Source organism: Ctenopharyngodon idella, chromosome 8, assembly GCF_019924925.1.
Source record: "Ctenopharyngodon idella isolate HZGC_01 chromosome 8, HZGC01, whole genome shotgun sequence".
Taxonomy (NCBI): domain Eukaryota; kingdom Metazoa; phylum Chordata; class Actinopteri; order Cypriniformes; family Xenocyprididae; genus Ctenopharyngodon; species Ctenopharyngodon idella.
In genome coordinates, this window is record NC_067227.1 from 17,404,208 (window position 1) to 17,420,849 (window position 16,642).

The window sequence follows — 16,642 nt, forward strand, 5'->3', positions numbered from 1 at the left end:
ATCAAAATATTAATCTCAGGGGATAAAATATTTTGTCAAAAGGTTTAGCTGACAAAATTTTTTGCAATTCCTCACTCTTTCAGTAAGTCTATTCCTTGCAGATGTGACAAACCTGTGACCTTATATCAGCTGAGCTGCAGCAAAGTTTTTAGTCACTTTGTTTGTTGAATTATAATACACTGAATTATAAGAATGACATGAAATGCAACACACAACCATCTTTTTCCACATCTGGAACCAATACCTTGTCAAAACTAATGACAATAGGCTTTGAGACGAGTCAAGGACAGATGCTGGCTGGACCATGACTTCATCTGTTCAGTGTGAGTTAAGGCAGTCAAAAAAACATCTGCTTGGCCAAATTCAAAGGTGAGATCACTGTATATGTGAATAATTCTGAGTTTCTTTTGATTTGATCCAGAGAGCTGTATGTTGTCCCACCCTTAAACTGTCATGCTTGAGCTCTCTGTCATATGAATTCCATGAACTGTATAAATAGGGAAGGGAAAGAGTTCGAGAGAATCTTAACCTTGTACACAAATGCACTGAGATCATAATTACATACTAATGAGGTCACATGATGTGCCTTGATAAACATATTTAGTTATTTGTGTGCTACAAGACTCAGACATGTTATAAATCATTTTAAAATGCATTATGTGTATTGATCCCTCCGGCCTTACTGAGCTAATTTATATAAGGACATAAAAGTCAGACAAATGAACACACAGAAAGGCAGCAACAACTACAATGTAAACAAGTTAAACAGGGACACGCCTAAGCAGAGGAACAGGATAATGCCGCATCATTTTCTTACATTTCATTCCTCATTTAAATAAGGAATAAATACTGGGTGTGTGAATGAAAGAAAATGATGTACAATCATACAATATACACAGATCAGGCATAACATTATGACCACCTTCCTAATATTGTGTTGGTCCCCCTTTTGCTGCCAAAACAGCCCTGACCCGTTGAGGCATGGACTCCACCAGACCCCTGGAGGTGTGCTGTGGTATCTGGCACCAAGATGTTAACAGCAGATCCTTTAAGTCCTGTAAGCTGCGAGGTGGAGCCTCCATGGATCGGACTTGTTTGTTCAGCACATCCCACAGATGCTCGCTTGGATTGAGATCTGGGGAATTTGGAGGACAAGTCAACACCTCAAACTCATTCTTGTGCTCCACCAGGGAATACCGTTTCCATGAAAGGGTGTACATGGTCTGCAACAATGCTTAGGTAGGTGGTACATGTCAAAGTAACATCCACATGGATGACAGGACCCAAGGCTTCTCAGCAGAACATTGCCCAAAGCATCACACTGCCTCCGCCAGCTTGCCTTCTTCCCTTAGTGCATCCCGGTGCCATGTGTTCCCCAGGTAAACGATGCACACGTACCCGGCCATCCACGTGATGTAAAAGAAAACGTGATTCATCAGACCATGCCACCTTCTTCCATTGCTCCGTGGTCCAGTTCTGATGCTCATGTGCCCACTGTTGGTGCTTTCGGGAGTGGACAGGGGTCAGCATGGGCACCCTGACTGGTCTGCGGCTATGCAGCCCCATACTCAACAAACTGCAATGCACTGTGTATTTTGACTTCTTTCTATCAGAGCCAGCGTTAACTTCTTGAGCAATTTGAGCTACAGTAGCTCGTCTGTTGGATCGGACCACACGGGCCAGCCTTCGCTCCCCACGTGCATCAATGAGCCTTGGCCGCCCATGACCCTGTCGCCGGTTCGCCACTGTTCCTTCCTTGGACCACTTTTGATAGATACTGACCACTGCAGACCGGGAACACCCCACAAGAGCTGCAGTTTTGGAGATGCTCTGACCCAGTCATCTAGCCATCACAGTTTGGCCCTTGCCAAACTCACTCAAATCCTTACACTTGCCCATTTTTCCTGCTTCTAACACATCAACTTTGAGGACAAAATGTTCACTTGCTGCCTAATATATCCCACCCACTAACAGGTGCCGTGATGAAGAAATAATCAGTGTTATTCACTTCGCCTGTCAGTGGTCATAATGTTATGCCTGATTCTCCCCACTGAAACCTACAGACAGTTGAATTTTAAGCTGTTTCCAGAACTCATCAACACAACAGAAATACCCTGAAAACCCTCTCGGTTGGCTTAAATACAAATAGCCTCTATTTTAGATAGCGGCTCTCACTTCCCGCCAAGCACAAGCACATCTCTGTGTGATGAATTGAGCACAACACACTGCTGTAAAGCTCTAGTGTGATTTCATCTATTGGATTTATCTCTCTCAGTCAAGGCCTGAGGAGTGAGCTAATTGAACAATAGAGTTAACAGATGCCAGTGAATGGGGTGTAGTTTAGCTTGGCTTTTTCATAACACTTCTCCTAATAAAGCACCTAACGGTAGTAAGATAAGTCAGGATTTGGAATGATTTTCTTGACTTTGCATTTAACTCTGTCAGTTCCCACACACAGATCTATTAGAGGTTTGACCTAAATCTAAGTCAAGTCTGTCTCTTTCTGTGTGCGTTCCTGTAAAGGGTTAGTTCACCCAAAAATGACAATTCTGTCATTAATTACTCACCCTCATGTCGTTCCACACCCAAAAGACCTTTGTTCATCTTTGGAACACAAATTAAGATATTTGTGATAAAATCTGATGGCTCAGTGAGGCCTGCATTGACAGCAAAATAATTAACACTTTCAAACGCCCATAAAGGTACTAAAGATATATTTAAAACAGTTCATGTGACTACAGTGGTTCAACCTTAATGTTATGAAGTGACGAGAATACTTTTTGTGCGCCAAAAAAACAAAATAACGACTTTATTCAACAATATCTAGTGATGGGCGATTTCAAAACACTGCTTCATGAAGCTTCAAAGCTTTACAAATCTTTTGTTTGGAATCAGTGGTTCGGAGCGCTTATCAAATTGCCAAAGTCACGTGAACCATTGAAATTTCGAAAAACTTAAATCGCATGACTTCGGCGCTCCGAACCACTGATTTGAAACAAAAGATTCGTAAAGCTTTGAAGCTTCATGAAGCAGTGTTTTGAAATCGCCCATCACTAGATATTGTTGAATTTTTTTTTTTTTTTTTGGCGCACAAAAAGTATTCTCGTCACTTCATAACATTAAGGTTGAACCACTGTAGTCACATGAACTGTTTTAAATATATCTTTAGTACCTTTCTGGGTGTTTGAAAGTGTTAATTAACTTGCTGTCAATGCAGGCCTCACTGAGCCATCGGATTTTATCAAAAATATCTTAATTTGTGTTCTGAAGATGAACGAAGGTTTTACGGGTGTGGAACGACATGAGGGTGAGTAATTAATGACAGAATTTTCATTTTGGGGTGAACTAACCCTTTAATATGGGGTGCCTCATGGCTGTTTCACTGAGCTGTTTCCTGATCTTTTCTCTGTTTTTTTGAGGGATGTAGTGACCCCTACATGTATAACATGCTCATTACATCAAACTCTCAAGCTACAAAGCAGCACACCAAATTAAAAGGTTGCCTTAGTTTGGGTGCATCCCAACAACCTCACCAACCACTGGCATTTTAGTGCCATTTCCATTCAGACTTAGGACTTTTGTCCTTTAATGAAACCATGTTTGCTGGGAGTGGATGCCATTCAGCTGGGAGCACACAAACTATAAAGTTTGCTAGTTTGTGTTACAATTAAACTGAGAGAGATGATACTGTGTATAACGTGCATATACCCATACGTACAGGCTTATGTGTGATTTTATCTATGCTTTGGCAATGTAAACCTACGAATAACGTTTTTTTCCCCCTGAATTTTTTCAGTTGTAATAGTCTTGTTCAGCCAGCAGATGACAGTCTTTGTTTATTCAGTGAAAGGACCTTGCTTATCTCACTGTAAACACTGTATGAAACTGAAATCCAAACTATGTAAAACACAGTTGGTGAGGTCAACTTGAATTGTTTTTGAAATCGATAACTCGCTGGATGTACTCCACATCATTTATTTAAACTTTACTCACACAATCATAAATCACATTTTTTTAGGCTCATTTAAATAAATGCTTGTCACACAGAACATGTTTACATAAAAATGCATATTGACATAGAAAAAAACATGAAAAAACAGCATGTTCTGTGTAAACTGCCACACCTTGCATTAGGGAAATATGCTTTGTACATCTTAAAAAAGTGGATTTGGTTCAGTAAACGTTGGTGAAATCTGTGGGCAGTTCTGAGGACCAATGAGAATCCAGAGACAACAGTGAGTTTCATTTTTCTTTCCCTCAGTTTCCCTTGTTCTTGGGCATCTAAGGACACCTGCGATTTTTACACATTACATCATCCTCTCCTTCCTTACATTTCATGCTTTTTTCTTTCTTTCTAGAGTTTCTCTCACAGGAGGTCATTTTGCATTCTGTCAGTCAGATGTCTCACTGGTATTTCACTCTGGATGGTGCCCTCCAGAATCCGTACAGTTTTCTGATGGCTTATTTGTTGAAAACGTGGCTCCACTTCTGCACAGACATGACATGCCCCGTAACTCTCTGCCAGGCAGCTGGAAAAGGGTGTAGAGATGGTGGCATCCTTATTGTTGCATTGTTGAGAGCTCTGCAGCTGCCGGCCCTTTATTTCTGGTGTAAGACTGGCCTTACTATGGTTCAAACAAATCCTGTGGCGGATGGTTTGAGTATCCTGACTCAGGATTTTGCGAAAGTTGGGTTTGAAGAGAAGATAAACCATAGGGTTGTAAATGGTGGAAGATTTGGCCAAGATAGCTGCCAGCGCAAAGGCGGTGGGTGGGACCTGCTCATTGGCGCTGAATGCAGCCCACATGGCAACAACGGCATATGGGCTCCAAGCCGTAAGGAAGCCAATACATACAGCCACTGAGAGCTAGAAAGAAAACACACTTCATTCACTTAGTCGACATGCAATTAAATAGAATTTTTAAATATTTTAAAATCATATTTTGACCTCTGTAACCCATATTCTCTCTCATGCACACTACTTCAGGAAGAATGTATTACATTGATCAAAAGTGACAGTAAAGACATCTATAAAGTTAAAAAAGGTCTACATTTCAAACTAATGCTGTTCTTTTGAACTTTCTATTCATCAAAGAATCCAAAAAAAATGTATTATGGTTTTCACAGAAATATTAAACAACACAACTGCTTTCAACATTAATAAGAAATGTTTCTTGAGCAGCAAATCTGCATTTTAGAATGATTTCTGAAGGATCATGTGACACTGAGTACTGGAGTAATGATGCTGAAAATTCAGCTTTGACATCACAGGAATAAATTATATTTTAAAATATATTAAAATAAAAAACAATTATTTTAAATTATAATATTTCACAATTCTACTGTATATTTGATCAAATAAATGCATCTTGATGAGCATAAGAGACTTCCTTAAAAAACATTCAAAAATCTTACTGCCCCAAAATTTTGAACAGTAGGGTACTAAGCGAACATTAACAGAACAAACTGTCATATTTTTTATTATTCAGCATTCTGCTTATATTATGTGTGTCTGTTTATGACCTTAGATGGCCAAATTTGTGCAAATGTATGCAATATACACGTTTTGAAGGGAAATTTGCGTGCCTGCCTCAATACTTAACATTCAGCACCAACATTAACAGTGTAGCCCTCACTGCCAGCAGCAAAGTTACATGCAGTATAGAGTATAGAGGGCTTCATGACATCGTTTTGAAAAATAAGGCTGGGACGGCCAAAAGGTACAGCCAGCCCTTGTCCAGAGGACAGAGGATGGGTAATCAGCATTACTTTTTGAGGGACATTAAGTACATACTCAGCAATAGTATCACGTTCCTGCTGTCTGCTCCACAGGGCAATAAAATCCGGTATATTTGCACAGTGAGACAATGTGGACACCACACATGTTTTTGTGCACTTTTATGTCCCAGGGGTTGATCACAGCTTTTTTTTATTATTATATGAAGGTCACTGTAAGCACTAACAATAAAAGCTGACAACAAACAAACCCATCAAATCCCATAAATCCTCTTTACCTTGACAATGAGAATGTGTGCGTTGGTCACTTTGGTTTGTGGCGAGACATGCTGTTGAACGGCTTGGCGAGACCCCCTCACTGTGAGCAGGATGAAGGTGTAAGATAGGATGATGATTGTACAGGGGACAACGTAACAAAAGATAAAAAGACTGATGATGTAAGACATGGCAAGGGCGTCATGGGATGGAGTGTACCTTGGAACATACAACATGGAAAAGGCATCATTGTAAAATCAGTTTGCGTTAGCTGCACATATTAATGGTAAAATGTTTGTTCTCATACCAGTTTATGCAGCAAGCTGTCCCATATGGCTCTGGTCCAAAACTTCCCCAGCGGACCAAAGGTCCCAACGCAAACACAGACGCGTAGCACCAAACCCCAATAACCATCACACAAGCATGGTTAGATGAGAACTTGTTACCTGGAGAAGACGAGGACTGCATGAATAAATATTTTTACAAAAACAAAATGGTCAAGGTGACTAATTGGTGAGGCTTTATGATTCTCCTGACACAGGTCTGAACAGTGGGAATTATTTTAATTTCATATCCCACAGGGAAAGAAGGAAAAAACTACCCAGAGTTTCAAGCTCCAGTAACCCCTAAATGTGTGCTCATTAACTGCTCTTCTTCTTTCTTTCTTTCTTTGGTTCATTTGTTTCATCACTGTCTCTCCTATTTTGTCTCATTTCCCCTACATGTTCTGTTTTGTTTCCACATGTCCTCTCTTATCTTCTTTTTCATCTTTCTTCATTTCTGTGTCTCTTTCTATTCATTTTAAACTCTTATTCCTGCACATTTAAGCCAGAGGGCCTTTTATTTCACAGTGAACTGAGTGTGACAGTTTTCAGAATCTACAGACAGAACATGGCGCTAACAGTCCAAAACACTCAGACCTGATTCTGCTGTGTGAGATTAGACTTGATCCCAAAAAACACCACTGCTGAAAAGAAAGAATCCAGCATTGCTGGCCACCAGTATAAGGTCTATTTTGCATGCTGGGACGAACATGGGAAGCAGGAGCGCTGGTGGACCTGCTACACCAGCTTTAGAACAGCATGACTATGCTAGTCCAGCACTATACCATCCCTAACCAGCATAAACCAGTCTGGACCAACATGGAATTAATGCTGGACATTTAGGAGGAAAACACCATTTTGGACTATGTTAATTGTTAAAGGGTTAGTTCACCCAAAAATGAAAATTCTGTCATTTATTACTCACGCTCATGGCGTTCCAGACCCGTAAAACCTTCGTTAATCTTTGGAACGCAAATTGAGATATTTTTTGTTTAAATCCGATGGCTCCGTGAGGCCTACACAGGGAGCAATGACATTTCCTCTCTCAAGATCCATAAAGGCACTAAAAACATATTTAAATCAGTTCATGTGAGTACAGTGGTTCAATATTAATATTATAAAGCGACGAGAATATTTTTGGTGCGCCAAAAAAAAAAAAATAAATAAATAACGAATTATTTTTTGACGGCCGATTTCAAAACAGGAAGCTTCGGAGCATAATGAATCCGCAGTTCGGAGCGCCAAAGTCACGTGATTTCAGCAGTTTGGTGGTTTGACACGCGATCCGAATCATGATTCAACACGCTGATTCATTATGCTCCAAAGCTTACTAAAGCAGTGTTTTGAAATCGGCCATCACTAAATAAGTCGTTATTTTGTTTTTTTGGCGCACCAAAAATATTCTCGTCGCTTCATAATATTAATATTGAACCACTGTACTCACATGAACTGATTTAAATATGTTTTTAGTACATTTATGGATCTTGAGAGAGGAAATGTCATTGCTCCCTATGTAGGCCTCACGGAGCCATCGGATTTAAACAAAAATATCTTAATTTGTGTTCCGAAGATCAATGAAGGTCTTACGGGTGTAAAACGGCACGAGGGTGAGTAATTAATGACAGAATTTTCATTTTTGGGTGAACTAACCCTTTAATATGCTAATCTGAAAAGGCCTAAAAATACGTATTTACTGTACCCTGACAAGGTATTCGAGATTCTGCATAAAAATCGACTTTGACAAGTAAATAAAACAGAGTAACTCAGCAGACTTTATTAGGAACTGCAACATTAAAAGTGAATTCAAATTAAAGAAATACAATACCTATGTTTACTAAAGAAAACACCTGTTGTTAAGGATTTACCTCAGTGGAAAACTTTTTCTAGGATGTCTGCATTTTTTTTTTGTCTTCAGAATTCCATGTAGTGACACATCTATGAACTATTTAATATTTTATATTTAAAGTATTGCTTGGGTAAATGATAGCACTTTGTAATAGTTTAAATGTATGCATTGAGCTAATTTGGTTAAAGAAAACAAAAGAGCAGTATACCGTAATTTGGGCAGCAGACTTTGAGGCAGCAAACTGACGACAAAGCAGTCAGATTTGTTAGGCTGCACAAGCCAAATAAAACCCCACACACAGCATAGCACAGACATGCTACCTCCCCAAACAACCACCTACAGAGAAAAGAGAGAGAGAGATCATTTTACTGTTTTTGCTGAACTCTGAAACACTTTTTATCTTTATTTTTACTTTAGAACCATGATTACTTTACTCAAAAGTAAATCAAACTGTTTCAGGCATTTTCAAAAAAAGAAGTGAGAAATGAGAAAGCGGTGATGCTTTGAAAACTGTTGCTTGCCAAGCTATGAAAGTAGTAAGCTATACTCCAAGCTAAACTATGTGTACAAAGATTAACTAACTACATTAACACTAATTGAGATGACAGTATATTTTGTATAACTATATTTTTATCCTTTATCTGGCACCAAAAACACAAAAATAGCATAAAATAGAACGTAAATGTAACTAATTCAATTTGAAAACCCCAAATTATAAAACACATTAAAAACATAAGTGTCGAAGAGCAGCTACAGTATAGTTATCTTTGAAAAGATGGATGGGTTCAAAGGTTCAAACGAGTCACTGAATCGTTTATTTGACCAGTGCACGTATGAAGTTATTTTGAACCGAACCTGTTCACTAAAATGACTTCTAAACTTATGAGAAAGAGAGACAGAGTACATTTATATTTTTATATGAATACTTTTATAAATGTCATCTCTGATATTTTACAATAAAATACAATATTGTGTTTTTTTTTTTGTTTTTTTTTGGTAAAGCGTGAAGCAGGATCTCACCTGTGTGCTAGAGCAGATGGAATGGCCAGCGGAAACAGAGACAGGGTCATTCCTAAATCACTCACAGACAAGTTCACGACGAAAAACTCTGCTGGCTTCAGAGATGACCTCTTACGGTAGGCTACAAACAACAGCATGCCATTTCCCAAGAGCGACAACACACCTGGAAGAGAAAGAGAGATGTGTCCATCCGCTCATGTCTATTCATCTTTAAATCAAAGTAGCTAGTGAATTTCTAAAGCTGTATTGAAAATGTGCCCCTGACAGTGTGACATCTCCACCCCACTGCTGACAAACCTGTCACATGAAAACACCGTTTGATCCTAGAGCTAAGAATTGATAAGCACACCCTGCTAGGTCTTTCTCAGGGTAGTCTAGAATAACAATTGAGGTCCTTCTTTTAACAGGCTGAAGTTAATTCAACCCATAAGATAGCTTTAATAATCCACGCGATTTATTTGCTGCATGGGAGGTATAATTAAAGTCGTTTCTTTAATGTCAAGCAGACCAGAACTATCGCTCGCATCCATTCCAAACCATACCAAGTTCTTCCTTACTTTTTTTTTTTTAAACAGATTTTTCAGGAATCTGTAGCCTAGTTTATCAGAGTATGTATCACTTCACTACATTCCCAGTCCAAAGTTTGACTGTTTACTTAAATTTATAAAACGGTTAGTTGCTGTCCTTGATTCGATAAAACACGGCTATGAGTATGACCGTTTCACCCAATGGTTCTGTGTATCACTACACAACACCCTTAGCAACCACTCTTAGCAACGTAAACTGTATGTTCTCAATTGATATTGTTCATTGGAGCTTAGCCTACTATATGTAGCAGAGTATCGTGAGAAAGAGATCGATTGAGTTTATTACCTGCATTCAGATTTAGCATTTTCCTTCAGGTCAGTCCTATGTTCATAATAAAAAATATGTTTAAATGTCTGATGTATTATCTTGTTCTTTTAACAGTTAAGGGGTTTTCCCGTGACTGACAGTCGCTAGTCAAAGCATTTGTCAATTGCGTCTTGTTCACAACAATTCAGTCTTTTCAATATAAAAGTCTTCGTTACTGACTGACACACTCATAAAGACAGTCTTTGCCGCCATCTAATGGCGTAATGATGTAACTTCTGTTGCTGTTCACGGTCAGGGACTATTTTTTCCAGCGGAAGGAAGGCTTTTAGTGATTTTACTTCATTAAAGTTGCATAGATACATATTTTTTGGCTTTAATATTTGTATTGTGTGGTAGCCATTTTATAAAAGCAATAAGGTACTTGAGGCTAGTGCTGTATCGTGAATAAGTCACGGCTGAAGGGGTTGCAGGCACGACGCCTAACAACGCCCTTTAGCTATGACTTATTCATGACACAGCACAGCCTCTCGTACCTTATAGAGTACCTCAGGGATGACGTGTTTTTGTAGGCAAAACCCGGAAACGAGTTAGCATTTTAGGACTTCCGGTTCCATCACCCCGAAGTCAATGGGTTTTTTGAATGGGTTTTTGCTAAATCGCCTAAAATAAGGTCTGTGGTTAACAAAGCCTCTAAATATTTTCACGTTTTGACCTATGACATAAAACACACCAGTTATAACTCGCTTGTGATTTTTTTTTTAAACCTTTATTGTGTCTAAAAATCGCCGGTTACTAACACATTGCTAAAAGGGACTTCTTCCATTGGCGAGGACTTTAGACGTCATCATGACAAACAGGACATTTGGACAGCATTTCTCATGAAAAAGTGGATAAGTATTCATACACAGCACAGATCATAATCAGCAAGCATGTTTTTAAATAAAGTTGTTTTCTAAATAAAGTTTGAGGAAGCTTGGTGGTGGTGACGTTGATCCGCAACCATGGTGTGCTGCAGTCCGTTTATAGCCTACTGTTAGCTTTTTATATCTGACGACTTTATTTAGGCTTCAAAATGTGTCACGTATAGTTTTGGGTTTTGTTTTCATGTTCATGTTTTCATGTCTTTTATTTTGTAGTTTGTTTCATGTTGCTTGTTTGTGCCATGCTTCCCTTGCTCCTCATGTTCTCCCTTAATCTATGTGTCATGTTCTGGTTGTTTATGGTCATGTGGTTTTCAGTTCTGTTCTGTCATTGGTTCCCTTGTTCCTTGTGTCACTTCCCCATTGGTTGTCTTAGTCATGTGTTCTCTAAGTTCTAGTATTTAAGCCATTGTCTTCCCCATGTTTCTTGGTCGTGTATTGTTAATGTAACCCTGCTGTCGGTGAGTCTCATAGTCAAGTCTGCTCATAGTCAAGTCTGCTCATAGTCAAGTCTGCTCAAGTTCATGTCAAGTGGTTGCTTTGTTTGTTTGTTCACACTGTTACAATAAACTGCACTTGGGTTCATCTCACCTTCAGTTTGGACTGGATCGTTACAAATGTATAAATGTTGTGTTAACTTGTAAAGATTATCTTGATAGACAAAAAGTGTCATAACCCTTTGTTAAACACAGAGCTTATTTTTTGCGATTATCCAAAAGTCCATGGGAAAAATGCATAGGCTTTCGATCGAGGGAACCCATGCGCCACTCAATTCCGGGTTGGCCTACAAAAACACGTCATCCCTGAGGTATTCTATCGCTTACATAAATACATTTCATTAAAACCTATCGTTCCTCATTATTTTGAAGTAAAGAAATCGACTTGCGAATCATTATTTTGAGTCGATTCTTTTCAATAAACGGCTGAACCGGTTCACAGTTCGCAGTGATACATTAATGATTCAGTGTTTTGTTTTGTTTTTTACACACAACCGTTCTTTATTGCAAAATGAGTGACTATTCTGAATAATAGACCCTTTTCACAGACTGTGATGATGAGTTTTAACGGTCATCAATATCGTAAATCCTGCAGTTTATTATATTTTCTTTTTTTCTTTTTTTTAAACGTAGGTACATTTATAACACTATACTTAGTATTATATTACCTTTGCATCAAATTACAAAAATCTAGTTAACACTGCTGTGAGGGTGTTTCTAATACAGCAGCTATGGGAGTGACAGTAAAAATGACATCTTTCTCTCTTCTGACTGCCGTTATCAATCGCTCTCTATTTTGTTCCTCTTTTTGAAAGTTGTGAAAACACTATTGTGGAGTTTTTCTTTTGCTATTTGAGCAAATGGAAACACAAAATATATTTAATGTATTCTCTCATTCACCGCAACTATGACGACTTATGCTTCTGAGAAACCTGGAAATGTGAAAAGGGTCTATGGGTTTATTTTTTCTACTTAGAAAAAGAATAAATAGCCTACATAGACATGAAATATTCATTTGATATCATTAATGATATTAATATTAATAAGAATTTAATTAAATTTTATTAAATTGAGTTTATTATGTGAGCAGACAGAGATTGTAGAGTGCTGCTACAAGAGATGAAACTATAGCACAGTGTAGTATAAGAATGTCATGGACAATGGTCAAATGTTTGTGGTCATTATAGGGTTACAAAAATAATTCAGTGCAGAATGCCATAACACTCCTAAAACTTACCCAGACAGCTGCTTTAGTCTCATTTTTCACAAACTGCTTCATCAATTAATGATAAATAAAGACAATCAAATGTAAGCCACCCCAATCATTTCCCCAAACTAATTATTGGCCCTATCTGTGGCCACCTTAGGAAATCATTTTAGAATATATTTGATCATCCTCAAGACAATTTGACCAAGGTGGACACAAGCAGGGTAACCGACAGAAAGAGGTTAATGACAGCTGAACCATTTCAATTATTCATAAGGAATAAAGATATGCAAAGTCATTGAGGTGTTGCGTGTTGTCCTGCTCTGGTTAAATATGAAGATGTAGAGGATGCCAGAACATTATGGAGGTTGTGCACTCACAGAACACTGAATAAAGTGATCCCATGAGGATGTCATGCTGTCTGGAGATTGTGGATACGAACAGGGCTGTTTTTGACACATTGCCCATCTGTGGAGAAGAAAGAGAGAGAGCTATGTGTCAGATACAGTTCCAAACAGAACTTCAAACACATCTCTGTTCTCCGACACTTTAGATTGTGAACTTGTATGACTTGCGTGAAACACAAAAGAAGAATGTCCATGTCTTTTGTAAAGTTTTTATTTTTCTAATCAAGCATTAGGTCTGACTTACAAGCTTCTTGAACAATTTGCTAAAAGTTCCTCTGAGATGTTTCATATTGTAATTCATGTTGAACTTTGTTTTTCCATGGAAAAACCCCAACTCATTCTAATGAGGTGGTTGCGATTCATTTTTCTCTTTCCTCCTCTCTCTCACTGTCTTCTTAACACACTTGTCACACATCTAATTCTCTCAAAGATCTGTCAAAAGTGTTCAACACTTCATACTGTGTCAATCAATTAACATTTGGCTGAATTTAGAGCTTTCTTTGCAGCAGGCAAATTGCCAGTAGCCTATTAATCAGTGAGTCATTTGGTTCTGGTTGAACTGTTTGACAGGTCAGTATTCATTCATATTACGTAGTCAATGAGACAGTCTAATTAAACAGACTGGTAAACTTTAGTTCTAACAATTGTATTTCATATGATTTAGTTATTGTGTTCTTTTTGTCTTTTAGGTGTCTATATACCATCACTCTTTGTGACATGATAATTGTACTACAAGTTTTATTTTCCTTGTAATTCATTAATCCTTTATGGCTAATATATTATAATTGATGATAATGATGATCTGGATTTTTCACATCAGGTCTGGCGATGGTTGTAGCAAATGTTTCAAATAACCCTCAAAATGTGTATTCTTACTTACTTTCTCCCTAATCTGTTTCTGTTCAGTTCTCTTGTGCAAAGCCCCAGACAACAGCCCATTTTTGGGATTCATTTGACCTTGGAAAACCTCTAGACTTAAAGCCCAGCTGGATTTCGCTTTCAACCATTAATGTCTCATCATTTTCACAGTATACATTTTCTTTCTTGCTGGATAGGGTCCTTGATTAAAGCAGACAGCTCTTTTTTGAATTAACTTGCCGACTGCTTTTAAACCCTACATTTCTGTGAAAATTCACAACATCTCCTGCTGCCATGTCATTTGTTAACTCAAAGCCAAACATCTACCATTGCCAGCTTTTTCTTTATAATTGTGTTAATTCTCTTCTCTTCTCTTCTGACATTTCCTGATTTTCTTTTTTCATAACCTTTTTGGATGATTGTGTCCTCATGAGCAGGTCTCTGCTCTTAATAAGAGCTACAATATGATATAATATATAGCCTGTGTTTTTTAACTATTTAATTTCTGCCCTCATTCTTCCCTCATACCTTTACAGGTACATTATACATTAATTTAGCAAGCACTTTTTCCAAAGCGATGGAATGAGGAAAAATAAAAGGAAATGAGGATGAAATGAAATGAGAAAAAATACAAGCTATTTTGAAATTTATCACAGAGGAGCCAACAATATGCCAAATTGAGTAGACTAGAATACAAAATAGAATCATTTCAAGGCTAATAATGCATAATTAAAGGATTAGTCCACTTTCAAATAAAATTTTCCTAATAATTTACTCACCCCCATGTCATCCAAGATGTCCATGTCCTTCTTTCTTCAGTCGAAAAGAAATTAAGGTTTTTGATGAAAACATTACAGGATTATTCTCCTTATAGTGGACTTCAATGGACTCCAAATGGTTGAAGGTCAAAATTAGTTTCAGTGGAGCTTCAAAGGGCTTTAAACAATACCAGATGAAGAATAAGGTCTTATCTAGTGAAACGATCGGTTATTTTCTTTAAAAAAAATACAAATGTATATGCTTTATAAACACAAATGATCGCCTTGCAAGTGCTTCTGCCAGACCGCCTTCCGTATTCTTCAAAAAGCTTACGCTGTATGTCCTACACCTTCCCTGTTCTACTTACGGAACGAACGCGGCGCCAGTTCCATTTTTTCCGTAAGTATATACATTTGTATTTTTTTTAGAAAATGACAGATTGTTTCGCTTGATAAGACCCTTATTTCTCGTCTGGTATCGTTTAAAGCCCTTTGAAGCTACACTAAAACTAATTTTGATGTTTGGAGTCCATTTAAGTCCACTATAAGGAGAATAATCCTGGAATGTTTTCATCAAAAACCTTAATTTCTTTTCGACTGAAGAAAGGACATGGACATCTTGGATTAAAAGAATGAGTTACTTAAAAGAATGAGTTAGTTTACTTAAATGTTTTCAGTATTCTGAACTTACTGAGTTTTACAGTGTATAAAAGGAGGAGGTTACATTTAAAACATACATTTTAACATTACATGTTAAATTTTGATGATTATCTACTATTGTTTTATATATAATTGTTCTATACAGTATTTAATGCAATTACATCAGAAGTAACGGTAATTAAATTACAGAAAAAAAAAGAGTAATCCCTCACTTTTTTTTTTTTTCAAGGGAAAGGACTTGTGATGCAGCCTGAATCATAATCATATTGTGTTCGTTTGTTAGCCAGAGGAGAACTGACCCCCGACTGAGTCTGGTTTCTCCCAAAGTTTTTTTCTCCATTCTGTCACCTTATGGAGTTTGGATTCCTTGCCACTGTCGCCTCTGGCTTGCTTAGTTGGGGACACTTAATATTCAACAATATTATTGATTTGACTGCACTGACTCTATTGGATGAGAACTGAATTGAGCTGGACAATGACATCACTGTTTTCTGCAGAACTGCTTTAGAAATGAACTAATTTAATAATTGAATAACTGATGATCTTTACAATGTAACTGAATCAACACTGAACTGACTTCAGCTGAACAATGGCACTGTTTTCTTTTAGAGCTGCTGTACAACTGAAATTAACTCTGTTTGCATCATTGAATCATTTTCCTGTTATCACTGTAAAGCTGCTTTGAAACAATTGATATTGTATAAAGAACTATATAAATAAAAGTGACTGGACAGAACTTACCTTCCAGGGGAGAGTGTGTGCTTGACTACCCACATGGAGTCCAGGTAGAATCCAAAGTACAGCAAAACTCACGCACACAGACAGTGGAAGACATAAAAGAGGTGTATCCCCAAATTCCGAGCTCCGGTGCTCTGCGCTGGAGGATCTGCAGGCGAATGGCAGTCAGTCCGCTTTGACAGTGAGCAAGACACAGTACTGAGGACGGATGTCGCTTAGAAAGCTCACACTCTCTGCTACTGGTCCTTTTGCTTTTCCTCTCCATCCCAACCCCCCCCCCCCCCTCCCTCCTCTCGCTCTTCTCTTATTGTCTATTATCCCTGTCCCCTTGTTTTTGACCCTCTTCTCCACTCTCATTTTATGGCTAGACTCTCTCTCTCTCTCTCTCTCTCTCTCTCACCTTTATTTATATAGCGCTTTATACAATTGAAACAAAGATTTTCCTTACACAGTGAGTCTTCTTAATCACAGATGCTGAGGTGTTTGGGAATTTTTTTTATTTTTTTATAGGTTATATACTGTAAAATGAGATTGGTGTGATAATGTCATTTTGATCCAGTCA

The 16,642-nt window shown here is 37.9% G+C and overlaps 1 protein-coding gene across 1 annotated transcript; it reads right to left on the bottom strand.

Annotated features, from left to right (window-relative positions):
• Window positions 1–3,959: 3,959 nt before the first annotated feature.
• opn7c (opsin 7, group member c) lies at window positions 3,960–16,372 on the bottom strand. The gene is made up of 7 exons (XM_051904437.1): window positions 16,084–16,372; window positions 13,040–13,127; window positions 9,181–9,343; window positions 8,369–8,496; window positions 6,299–6,437; window positions 6,015–6,210; window positions 3,960–4,867 (listed from the first exon to the last, which is right to left on the bottom strand). The coding sequence occupies exons 2-7, from the start codon at window positions 13,125–13,127 to the stop codon at window positions 4,367–4,369; spliced, it is 1,215 nt and encodes a 404-aa protein (XP_051760397.1). The 5' UTR covers window positions 16,084–16,372; the 3' UTR covers window positions 3,960–4,366.
• Window positions 16,373–16,642: the final 270 nt, after the last annotated feature.

Excerpts from the sequence above, each read along its gene's own strand:
- opn7c (XM_051904437.1), bottom strand. The coding sequence starts at position 13,127 with ATGGGCAATGTGTCAAAAACAGCCCTGTTCGTATCCACAATCTCCAGA. Across the intron at positions 9,344-13,039 it reads ATCACTTTATTCAGTGTTCT|GTGTGTTGTCGCTCTTGGGA; the intron begins GTGAGTGCACAA and ends TTTCTCTTCCAG. Across the intron at positions 6,211-6,298 it reads ACAGCTTGCTGCATAAACTG|GTACACTCCATCCCATGACG; the intron begins GTATGAGAACAA and ends GTATGTTCCAAG.